Below are 12,753 nucleotides of genomic sequence, written 5' to 3'. Positions count from 1 at the left end.
AGAGACAATCAAATTAGAGACACAAAATGACAAATTTACTTTAAAGATACACAAGATGACTACAAAGAGACACAACAAAAAAAGAAGCAAAACCACCACAGAGTCTCCTATGTAGGAGAGGCATATCTGTGTCCAGGAGCCCAATAAATTATAAGCCATTCATCAGTGCAAATGAACCAGGCTGTAACTTTATGGCTTAACAAAGAATATGAAGCATGTTCTGTTTGTAATGTTATGCTACTGTGTCATGCAAATGCAAGTAAACAGCCCACACAGGAAACACCCAAAAATACTGTAATGGTGAGCATTTTTTGAGGGGGGTGAACATAACTTAGTGCAAAGAACTTTGTCTTCTGTCCACAAATCTGCCACAAAAAAGTTCCTATCTTAAAATATAGTTCATCTTTTATAATTATTTGTAAATGAAGAGTATATGCTACTGAAGAGTGTAGTCCTAAAATGTAATACAGTGAGTAATAAAAATATAATTGCCTTAAATCTCACCCAAATCACCTTAAAGAAACACTTAACTCACAAAATGACCATTTGTAAACTAATAAGTCATACCATGTTACCTTGAATTTGTGAAAAAATAAACTTTGGTTTTCTGGCAGGCCTCGGAAATAGACTGATTTATTGATCTACTGGGGACTACAATTAACAACAGCAAACTTTATCGAAACATCTGTTGACTAACAACTCGTACAGTGTAATCTAAGTCTCATTTACCCAGTCTTATGCTTAACACTTCCCAAACAAACGCATTTTCTTTGAAAAACTTGAGCGTTGGAGTCCAGATTTGAAGAGAGCATACAAAAGTTTCAATTTCATTTCAATTTTAGTTCTTTATTTTTTGTGGAAGCATGCAAGAAAAGTTTTCCAAATTCAAGGTAACAGCATGACTAGCTGACTTACAAATAGTCATTTTATGGTTGTAGTACTCCTTAAAGTCCTTAAAGTCAGATTTTTTGTTACATTTGTCTTTACAATAGACTCTACACTGTATTATTCTCACCAAAGTCTTTATCACCCCTCCACAGATCATCCCACATCCTTATCTTGCTGATTCAGACATATGAGCAAGCATGACTTTCTCCCACAAACCAGGCGCTCATGTTCTGTAACAGCATGTGGGCAACGGTGTGTTGGCTCCAACAGTGGCTTTCCTGGCCAGTGAAATGGCCTTTGTATGAGCCCGAGCTGATAAGGCTGCTACTGTAGCTCTCTGTGACTGCGCTGCTATTTGCCAAACCTGTCATCTGACACAGTCACCCAACACACACACACACACACACACACTCACTCAGTCACACAAAGTCATTGTGTCCTCTCAGTGCTGTAATGTGGGCATTTATAAATAGGCACAAACCACAAAGGGCGCCCTTTTTTTGAACTTAGGGGACCATGACCTCAAATCCACAAGTGTCTCTGCTCAGATCCAAAAAGTGGTCATGCTAAACAAGAGGATGATGAACTTATGAATGGAATTTTTTTTTTTTTTGGGTGCACGTAGTCAGACATACCTTAATTTAAGCATGATCTTATTGTGAACACTGACACAGATGTCATTTTAATATTACACAGAAAACACAAATCCGCTCTTGCTTTTGTTAAAGAATAAGAAATAGATCTGATTTAATAATAAGAATGAATTTTTCATGTGACATATTCTCATCTCTTCCTCTTCCTCTGTCTTCTTATCTGATCTGGTTTGACAGATGACCAAAAGGGCAGCAGGGCGCCTGGCGGAGCATCAGGCCTCTGACATGTCAGACTGCGTTGGATCACAGTCATGTTGAAGCGAAAGGACAGTGAGGGGACTACACGACTGGTGACACACTGTAGCATGACAGTGTCAAGCCTAGCGTCACCCTGTCTGCCCTGAAGGAAGGGCTCATGCAACAGAAACACACAGATACACAGCTCTCACCCGCTGACGTGTTAAGTAAATAAACCACAAGTATATTTATCACCACACATATTCAACAGGAGAAAAAAAAGACTGCGTGAATACTTCTAACATGACATCAGTCTGTGTGCTGTGGACTCTAAGGGCGTTTTTGTGTGAACTTGTAAACCGGCAGGAACACTCACAATCATGCCTCGCTACCAGTGAGAACAAATATTCAAGGTAACCCACAGACCTTGTTGTGAGAAGTTTCATGTATAACCTATTTTCTCTCTACCAAACTACACCCAGCAACAGTACCACTGCCCAGGGGGGAAGTGTGCACCTACTGCTAGCTCACCTAGCACCACTGAGGAGGACGCCGGTTACACTGCATGCTGTCACAAACAGCCCCTCGTCAGTGAGTAGATGCCCACTTCCATCTGCGCAGTGATACGGTCAGCAAGTGTAGTTGAGTAGAAAGAAAATAGTTCCTATGTGAATCTGCTCACAATAAAGTCTTTGGATTATCTTGAGTAATCGGGTCATGATTTCTGGGAAAAAAACAGTGCTTTAGAGTATTTTTATGTGTTTTTTTTTGGCACTTTGATCATCACAAGCTGAGTGCCATGTAGAGTCATTATATTGGCGAGAAGGCAGACATCTCCATGGCTGGTATCTCCAACACTCGGCACCTTACACCGAAACAATCGAGACTGATAAAAAGCGCTACAGGTAAGAGGGAAAATGTGTATTTTTGATTCAGGGTAAATTGTCCCTTAAAGAAAATCCCATTTTAACATTTGCACCATTTACATGCATATACATGAAATACATAAGACGTGCTTGTTTGGTTGTTCTTATTTTCAGTCACATAAATATACATATTACAACAGGCTCCCAGAGCTTAGGCATCATTGTTACAATGAAGAAACATCAGAGCAAACGCTATCGACCTCTGTTGTGCATCAGTCGATGAGATGCTACCAACAACAGCACCTCGGATACTAAGAGCTAACTTTAGGCACAATTCTCACTGATGTAACAGCTACAACCTCTAAATAGTCAAGTTTCATCTGAGCCTTTTCCCCCTCCGCTGGTTTTGGATTTTCTTTTTTTTTTCCCATTCCAGTGGACGATCCTGAGCAACGTAGACAGCTGAGCCACGCAATGGTGTGGTTGATCATCTGATTGATCATGTCCAATGTGGTCAAAAAACAAGCTTCTTCTTCATCACAGCTGAAAATAATACAGAGCCACTTGTTACAAAACATAATTATTTACAGAACAGCACAGTCACAAACTGTATGTACACATGTGCGAGTATAACAAGTCTATAATGAGGACTCTGCTTACCGCTTAAGTTTCCATCTCCTGTAAGTATTTGGAAATTCTCTCTATAATATACTGTAGCATAGAGCGCAGCGTATAGTCAACCCAGATATTTTCCAAACCACAGAAGAAGCCGGAAAAAGCTTTGAACCTCCCAGTAACATCAAGGTCCTCCTTCAGTAAAACATACCCTACCACAATCCTCTCAACTGTACACATGTGTGTGTGTGTGTGAGTGTGTGTGTGTTCTACTGTGCTATATTTTGAATTTCTAACTGTAGTTTAATGTGCAGCCAACACCCTCTGAATTGCTAGGTTCAATCAAGCGGTGTTCTAGATTTGTGACCGTGGTGTGTATAACCATGAGAACACAGCATCGGTTCACTGGGCTAAAATTCACATGTTAGATGTGAGTTTGGTCTGAGTGGGATGCTCTAAAATCTCCAGCTTCTTTCAAAATCAGCCTCACATATTTTGTGGCAGACACAGTTTAAACCACAGTTTTAACAATTTTACCATACTTATACTGACCAGCTGTATCTGACTATGGATATATAAAGGTAAAGGTGCTAATTTGTGGATTAGGAGTACATATATATATATATAGCAACTATGAGCAAATATGTGTTGATTACTTGTCTCCAGGCCCTCGATTTTCCTCTTGAGCCCGACTGTTTCCTTCTCCCTCAGAGCCTCAGCTGAACAGTTGGGTCGGGGGAGTTGGTGACCAGGAGTGGGACCGGGTCGATTACTGAAGTACCTCGTCTTTAGAGCCTGGAGGACAACAGTATAAATATGTCATCCTCTGCGGATGGACAGTCAATCCTAAGGCAGACATGTCTACAAGCATCAACTCTGACTGGCTGAAAGTAGGTTTCCTAAGTTAAGAAATGATAACTGCAGCCTCCTGATTTCTCTGCATACCTATGTGTCCCGCAGGTTAGGACAACCTTTCTTTACTGCTTATTGATCAAATAACTGTCTCTCTCTTTCTCTCTCAACACAACGTGAAAGTATATTTACAAATGCAATTTCAGATGACAAATATGAACTTGGTGTGCACTGGCCCTAACTTTTTAAAATGCAAAAAGTTTTAGGAAATTTGTTCCCTGAACATCATGTTGATCATCTGACCATTTTGGAAAAAAGTTTATCAAAGATTTATGACTGTATGATTTTCTTGTAACATTCACTCAGAATCTGCTTTGGAAAATGAAAAAGAAAATGTATCCCTCAAAATAAACACACATTATGATATTAAATATTAATTTTAATAAACATTAAAAGCCAACATACATGAGTAAAAAATAAGTATAAAACACTCAAACACTGTTTTTTAGAAACTAAAATGTTCTCAATTGAAGATGTAAAATAGTATTAGGAGTTTTGGCTAGCTGTAGTCTTCGATTTCTGCACACAATAAACCATAATGCAATTATCCAATAATGTGAACGTAAGAATCACTACTGTGGTGACTGTAGTGGTTCATTACCTGTGTAGCTGTGAGCCTTGTTGAAGGGTTAAAGGTGAAGAAGCCCTGCAGCAGCTCCAGCAAATCGTCTCCAGCTGCACTAAAAATATTTTCCAGAGGTGTGCCGGGAAAAATCTTGAAGGACACATAGTCTGGTAGACTACTCATTCCCTACAGACATATGACAAATAAATGACACGAGGATCTTCGCATGTGAGTAAAAAACAACCATTGGTGATAAAAAACAGATACCAACAGGCCATGTCTCTTCTGTGGGTGTCCCCAGAGCCTCAAAGATCTTAGTCAGCTGGTCAAGATCTGAGTCTCCAGCCAGGAACGGTACCTACAGCAAAGGAAACATACAGAGACATTAGCACAGATACAAAGATAACAGCATCCCCTGTCAATGCAGAAATATCTATTTGAAGTGTTGTTTGTGTACCCGAAGGAGTAACTCTGCCAAGATGCATCCCACTGCCCACATGTCAACACCCACGCCGTACATCCTGGCACCAAACAGGAGCTCAGGTGAGCGGTACCACCTGGATAAAGGATCAACAGACAGACAGAGTGACATTTTAAAACTCTTACACAGGCATAAAGTGCACTGCTCTTCTAGGGGTGGGAACCTCTTGACATTTAACTCATATTCAATGGCTACGATGCGATTATTAAACAATTACCAGTGCATCTTGATACATCAAAATTTGGGATTGCTACACTTTTTTTTGTCTCATTATGTGACTACGTTCTACTTATAATATACAGCGTAATTTTAATTATCCATAATTAAAATATACAGATTACATAATACACAATACCACCATACAAATACACACATTTTTACATCTGTTGTCTTTCACTTTTCTTTTCTTTTTGTATTTGTAATGTAATTGTGAGGAATGTACCACGTGATCTCACAAAATGGGATCATGTCAAGAATAAGGTTTTAAATTTCCAATCATTGACTTTTCTGCATCAGGACAATTTTTCAAGAGAGAATCATGGTGCACCCAAGAGCATAAGATTAAGATTTAACGAGCATTTTGAAGACTTTTGAAAGATAGATTTCAGACATTTTAAGGCCAATTAAGGATTTTTTATTTTTAGATATGTGAAATGCCTTTTAAGACTTTCAAGGATCTGCGGAAACCCACCTTTAACCAAGATATGACCATATTTCCATGGGTCTAACTATTTATGTTCAATAGTAGGTGCTGTCACAGATATCTTAAATAGTCACCAAAGTATCTCCTCATGACAGGTATTTCACTTAATAAAATTAAGCACAAGGATTTATTTATATAAATTGATTTGCTGCTGTAGGACATTTCCAATGAGTGAAATGTAAACAGTAAAGAAACAATAAGTTCTGTATTGTTCATACATTATATATGGACCAAAAAGCACAGACCTGGTAACAACTTGATGCGTGTAGATTCTGTTGGGGCTGCCAAATGCTTTGGCCAAACCAAAATCAGCCAACTTCAGCACTCCGTTGCCATCTAGCAGCAGATTATTGGGCTTCAGATCCTGGACATACAAAGTATGTAAAGTACAAAAAGTGCATTACAGACCGTGTGTGTGAATATCTGCATATCTCTGAGCAGTGGAGTGTTCGTGCTCTCACCCTGTGTAGGACCCAGTGTTGGTGCATGTACTCTAATCCCTGTAGAGTCATGAGGATGTAAGCTTTGATGTTGGCTGGCGTCAGGACGAGGCTCGTGTCTTTGATGATCACCTTAAAAAAACAAAGGCAAAGACAAAAAGGCTTAAGCAAAAGCTGGTTATCTCACAACAAATAATCACCAATGTTTTTACATGTTAAAACCAAATTCCACTTATCAGAGCAGATAAGGGAATTTAAGACAAGTGGGATACATCTCTGCAGAGGTCACACAGCTGCAGCCAAACCAAACAGCACAATACAGATTCAACCACTCACCCTGAATCTCTGTCGTGCCAAAACACCGACTTCAGTATCCCGTTTTATTTTATTGACAAGGATAAAAGCACTGAACATCTGTACTTAATAAGCTTATACCGACAAATTTAACCATGTGGCTTAAAAATAGACTGTCAGCACCGGTAATAAGACAAGCGTCATATTTCATCCTCATGTCTGCCCTGTTTGTCTGCTGCCTGTGAGCCACTAATGGCATCAATTCATTGCGAGAGCCAAGAGCGGAGTGCTATTGATTTTTTTAAAACGTATTTATCTCGTTTTGTATTGTTCTATTAGAGTCTGATGTATTGGTGGCGGGCGCCCATCTGGAGCCTTGTATGCTAAAACAAACCATGAGGAAAAACATAAAAGCCTTGGTGACCTCGCAGAACCACTTAATGGTCAGATGAGAGCACTCACGCGGCGATCTTCGTCATCCTGCCCTTCTCTGTGTGTCATCTGACCTTACACCTCTCAGTCATGATTCATCTATCTGCACATTTTTTGGCCTGCTTGGTCAGCCATAAATTGGAAGCTGAACATAGCAGCAGACAAAATGACTATCCGAGTTGCCACACACCTTAAGTACATATTTGAGTGGAAAAATCACTAATGAAAGCTTTCAAATGCTCCCTCCGCTATCTATATTAGTAGGTAATAAAGACAGAAATTTCCATCTGGCGGCCCACTAATGAAAGCCAACATGTTCTTTTACGACCATGAATACGTGATGTAAAGCTTCATACTAATGTACTTTAATGCACATCTGTACAATATGACGTAATCAAATTCAAGAAATGTTGAATCACTCACTGAGGATGCAGTTTTAGGAACTGGCACAAAACATCATATGCTGCAGTGCTACTGAATTACAAGGTGCTGTTATAAAGAAAATAACAGGCAAACCATCAGAGCTGATCAAAGGCCAACTCTGATTATGTTTTCCTGAAAAAGTGATTTTATCGCTTTACTTAATAGGGGTGAGGTAGTTCAGTTATCTGTTTAACCAACTAAATTATCCGTGTCCATGTCTGTACTAAGAGTCAGCAGGGTTTGGACAGGAAGTGTGTGTGGCTAAACAGGAAGTAGGTGGGAATTAACCAGAAATTATTCTAAACAAGACATTGGTAGAAGTTGATGAGACATTGCTATATGTAAACAAAACAGCCTCAGTATAGAGCAGGCATGTCAAACCGGTCCACAGGGGGGCCGGTGTGGCTGCAGGTTTTGTTTCCAACCAAGTAGCAGCACACTAGACTTGACTCATTTAATCAACTGATCTCCATCTTCAGACAGTTGATTGGTCAAACTGTGTGCTCTTGGTTGGTTGGCACAAAAACCTGCAGCCACACCGACCCCCCTGTGGACCAGTTTGACATGCCTGGTATAGAGCCTATAGTAATTTTTGATCATGAGAGAAGAGAATGACCACAGCAACCCAAATAAGTACTGCCCTTCATCATTACTGACACAATTTAGTCGGATGATACCCGCACGTGTTAAAAGTACGTTAAGGGGCGCCCAGTAGCTCACCTGGTAGTGGGCGCCCCCTGTACAAAGGCTATGTTCTTGCTGCAGCAGCCAACTACAACCTGTGGCCTCTGCTGCACGTCATCCCTTCACTCTGCCCCTTTCATGCTTACTAATCTGTCCCATCTAAAAAAGGCAAAAGCCCCCCCAAAAAAGGACATTATCTGCACTGGATTTCCGTTTCAGGAGAGTACAGGTCTCAGCCCTATTAGTTAAGGTACAATCATTTATGACAATTTAAAGAAATAAAACTGAAGTTGTTTGAGGTATTGAATGTTTCAGGAAACAGCACATTCAGTACTTAAAAGAGAAAGGTGAACTACACAAATGCTTACAATTTAGTAAAATCTAAACTAGATGGGCTGTTGTGTAGGACTGCATATTATTGTATCTTTTTTTTCTCCCTTCCTGAAAAGACAAGACAAACAAAAACAGATTTTTCCAAAAGGTGAGGAACTGTCTCACCTCCAGATCTGTTTCCATGAAATCAAACACCAGGCTGATGTTAGATTTGTGTCCGAAGGCATCCAGCAGCTAGAAAACACACAGCACATGAAATGTTACTTCTCAATTAAATTATTTGACATATATAAAGTAATTTCTTTTAGTCAGCACAAGTAAAACCAGTGAAATAACAATATGAAGATACAACCAAATTCTGAGATAATGAATGTTTACCTACCCCGATAATGTTTGGGTGATGCAGCTCCTGCAGCAGTTTGATCTCTCGAAGGGCAGTCCTATTGATCCCTATTGATAAGGAATTACAGCCATTAACAGATGACAGAGGATTGAATGCACTGCGTGCTACAAACATTAAGTGTGTGCTAAATAGAAGTCAACATTTACCATCTTTAGCCTCAGTTCTGTGGCCAACCTTAATCTGCCAGAAAAAAAGGACAAAAGCTTGGTGTTAACCATCAGCATAGCATACAAATGCTAACAAATGTCCAAATGTAAGCTAAATTTTTACCTTTTTAATGGCAACTATGGTATCAGTCGTCTTGTCCCTAGCTTTGTACACTGTGGCGAACTGGAGAAAAGAAACAGAGAGCATTAAATTTAAAAGCACAGAGTCTTAAAGTACTTTTTTTTCACAATCACTGCTGCTGTGAGCACATCAGCGTGGGCCAGCGAGGCTTTGTTGACATTAGCAACCAGCTAACGCTTGTTAGCTTGCGATCACGCTGTCTCTGCTCTCGAGGCCAGCCACAGCCTGCGAGGGAAAGACCACACACAGATTTAAAGACCGAAATCACTGATGTTTCCTTGTACCTACCTGACCCTCTCCGAGGAAATCCAGCTTCTCGTATCGTTTGTTTCTGGATTTCGCATCAGCCGCCATGATGGCTAACTGTCAATTTCATCAGGAGACACTTCCTGCTTTGTTAAAGGTCCGCAGCTTCTTTTTCCGGGTTAAAGGAGGTTTTAGATTGAACAACACCGCCACCTACCGGGTCAATTTATCCAACACTGAAGACACCACATCAACTTCTACAGCAGCTTTAGTTCATAAAAACAAGCTGCTATGGTCATTTTATTTCATTTTTCAGGTTTACAGTGAAATGTTTCCAAACCAAGTGCAATTCTTTCACAATATTTTTATTGCCTTATTGTATGAGGTGGGAATTTTCATATTACTTTATTACAGTGCCATAGAACTAGAATACTACTACTACACTATGCTATACCTATCATAAATATTAATCATAATAATCATAATCTTTACAATCAAACATCTGGAATATTACATGTATTAGGATTTCTTAAACAATGCAAAAAAACTGTTTAAATCTTTTCTGTCATCAAAATTACTAATATATATGTAAACGCATACATTAGGTTTCACTGAAAATAAAAGAAAAATTGTGCTGTATTGTGATGTGGGCTATTTTATTTATTTGAGGAGAAAGACAATTACTCGTACCTTTGTTTGTATACTACCCTTTGGTTTACCATATTTTTTAAATATATAAATAACCATATGTTTCTACTTAATATAAATAAATTCTACATTTGATAGGGTTTAATTCACCAGCTAATATTACAACAGTTACTAAACTATAGGAATATTCATAATAATAGTGTGATAATATTAATATTATTATTTTTCATACTGCATGTAATTAAATATTTGGTATATTACATTTAGTAGGATTTATTACACAGTTAAAGAAAAAATAAATCTCAGCTCAAATCTCATCGGCTATCAAAATTTCTAACAAATATGAAAACGTTTTAAGCAGGTTTAGCTGAAAATAAAAACTCATGTTGTATTGATTTTGTTGATTTTAGGTTCAAAGAATTACCTTGTACCTTTGTTTTTACCTTTTGTATTACAGTTTATTTTCTAATATAAGTAATTATATCTTTCTGAGACTAACAGTGCAACTACTGCCACCAGCAATAAGAATACCAGTGATACAGCAATATCTTGATGCAATAATACAGCGACACTTTCTCATTCTGCACTTTGTATAATTTGTTAATCAATGACAGAAAAACAAATCCAACTCAGATTTTATCTGTTGTCAAATTCTTGAAACGTTTCCAGTTATGATGCAATATGTAGTATTGTTATGTCCCAGACTGTCTGCCTTTTTTCTTTCTTTCTTTTCTTTTTCCTTTTTTTTTTTTTTAACAGTTAGCAGTTTGACATCGGTCCTTTGGGAGTCTCTTCTGTCAGTTAGGAAGGTTTTGTGATCCATGCACCGCTGAACACATCTCTACATCCCATCTCCATACACAGTAGATACCCTCACATCCCACAGGATTAGGCATGGCTCCTCTCCTTTGACCCTCCCTGCCTCACGCACACGTGCAAAAAAACACACACACACACACACACACACACACACACACACACACACATGCACACTTTCTCTCTTTGACTGACTTTCATTTTCATGTTAAGTTTGACAAGAGGAGTGTGAAGGATCAGCAGGCCTAATACACCCCTCATTCTCCCCTCAGATGCATGCACATTTATATCCTGACAGCTCACAGATGTGACTGACAGGACCGTATGTGCTCATGCAACCATGCAGAGAAGAAGAGAGGAGAAGAGAAGAGAAGAGAAGAGAAGAGAAGAGAAGAGAAGAGAAGAGAAGAGAAGAGAAGAGAAGAGAAGAGAAGAGACGAGAAGAGATGAGACGAGAAGAGACGAGAAGACGAGACGAGACGAGACGAGACAAGATGAGACAAGAGAAGACAAGACAAGACAAGACAAGACACTCAGGCAGCAGTTAAAGTCTTAACTGCATTGTATCATCAACCTTTGCATTGGCGGCCTTAATGTGGAACATAACTGTCCAGTGGCGGACATAACTCAGACCTACTTACATTACTCGCTCTAAAACAAATGTGACATATTGATGTCCTCCTCTAATTCTGATATGATTTGAGGGCATTCTTGTGCTCGTTCCCCTCAGTCTTTCTCTGAGGCTTTTGACGTGGAGAGCAGCAGCTGAGTTATGGAGGCATAAGTGATTCTGGTGGCGTTTATACAGTTTGTCACAGTAAATCTCATGATAGCATGGGTAACATTACGCACAATAACTCACTGTGGTTATATGTCACATTAGCAGATGGGGATGTTGTTGAGCTGATGTGTGTGTGTGTGTGTGTGTGTGTGTGTGTGTGTGTGTGTGTGTGTGTGTGTGTGTGTGTGTGTGTGTGTGTGTACCTTTGTTTGACGGGCAGGAGGAGAGTGGAACCGCAGGGCTGTTTATCAAACTCATAGGAAGTGGGTGTTGTTGAGCGAGGACGTATCGCACCACCACATCCTGCTGCTGGGATGCAGCCTCAGACGGGACAGTGTTCACACCACGTACAGTAAACAACTAATGCAGGCCAGGTGTTCTTTTGGTGTGCATATGTGTGTTTGTGTGTGTGTGTGTGTGTGGGTGGGTGGGTGGTATGTGGCCAGATATTTAAGCACTGCACACTGATTGTAATGCTATAATTAATCTGACATTTGTCTTTAATAGAGTGAAGAGGAGGCTGTCAGCTGGTCCCTTAAGATGTTTTTTACCGTTAGTTTCCTCTTTGCATCACTCTGCCTAACTCACATTCTGTAACACACTTTAACAACTGAAAAATTGATTTCTTTTAGCCCTCACGGCCCACAAACCATGCATATCACGTTAAAATGAAGAAAACATAACATAAAAACCTGTAATGATGGGCAAAGCAGTTATTATCAGTGCACTGAATCACTATTAAAAACATTTGTGCTTGACTGTAGCTCCAACTGCGCCGGGTCCCACTCACTGACTTGAAACACAGGTTAATGTACAGGTCAGCTCTCTCAATAAATCAACAGAAAAAGGAGAACTTAGTTGGATAAATTTGGGCCTTCTGTTCACTAACTGAAAGCAACCTCTGGGACTAAAATATCAGGCAAACATGTAAGTGCCAAAAACTGCAGTTCCTCTACTGGCCACTTGAGGCTGGCTCCAAAACATCCGGAGTAAATCCGCAATGACTCCTAGACGATTTATTTGCAAATTGTGAAATTGCAAAAAGTGTGAAATTTAAGAGGAGAGGCCTTTCTGAGAGAAAACTGTCAAAAGCTTGAACTTTCCT

The 12,753-nt window shown here is 39.5% G+C and overlaps 1 protein-coding gene across 1 annotated transcript; it reads right to left on the bottom strand.

Annotated features, from left to right (window-relative positions):
* Positions 1–2,624: 2,624 nt before the first annotated feature.
* cdk7 (cyclin-dependent kinase 7) lies at positions 2,625–9,598 on the bottom strand. Its single transcript, XM_042488232.2, has 12 exons — positions 9,446–9,598; positions 9,140–9,199; positions 9,016–9,049; positions 8,849–8,916; positions 8,632–8,700; positions 6,322–6,432; positions 6,106–6,224; positions 5,134–5,233; positions 4,948–5,034; positions 4,713–4,862; positions 3,856–3,994; positions 2,625–3,127 (listed from the first exon to the last, which is right to left on the bottom strand). The coding sequence occupies exons 1-12, from the start codon at positions 9,509–9,511 to the stop codon at positions 3,099–3,101; spliced, it is 1,032 nt and encodes a 343-aa protein (XP_042344166.1). The 5' UTR covers positions 9,512–9,598; the 3' UTR covers positions 2,625–3,098.
* Between the last annotated feature and the right edge of the window lie 3,155 nt (positions 9,599–12,753).

Source organism: Plectropomus leopardus, chromosome 4, assembly GCF_026936395.1.
Source record: "Plectropomus leopardus strain MGB_pleo_1.0 chromosome 4, ASM2693639v1, whole genome shotgun sequence".
NCBI classification, from domain to species: Eukaryota; Metazoa; Chordata; class Actinopteri; order Perciformes; family Serranidae; genus Plectropomus; species Plectropomus leopardus.
The sequence above is the reverse complement of the archived record's forward strand: the minus strand, read 5'-3'. Positions and strand labels throughout refer to the sequence as shown.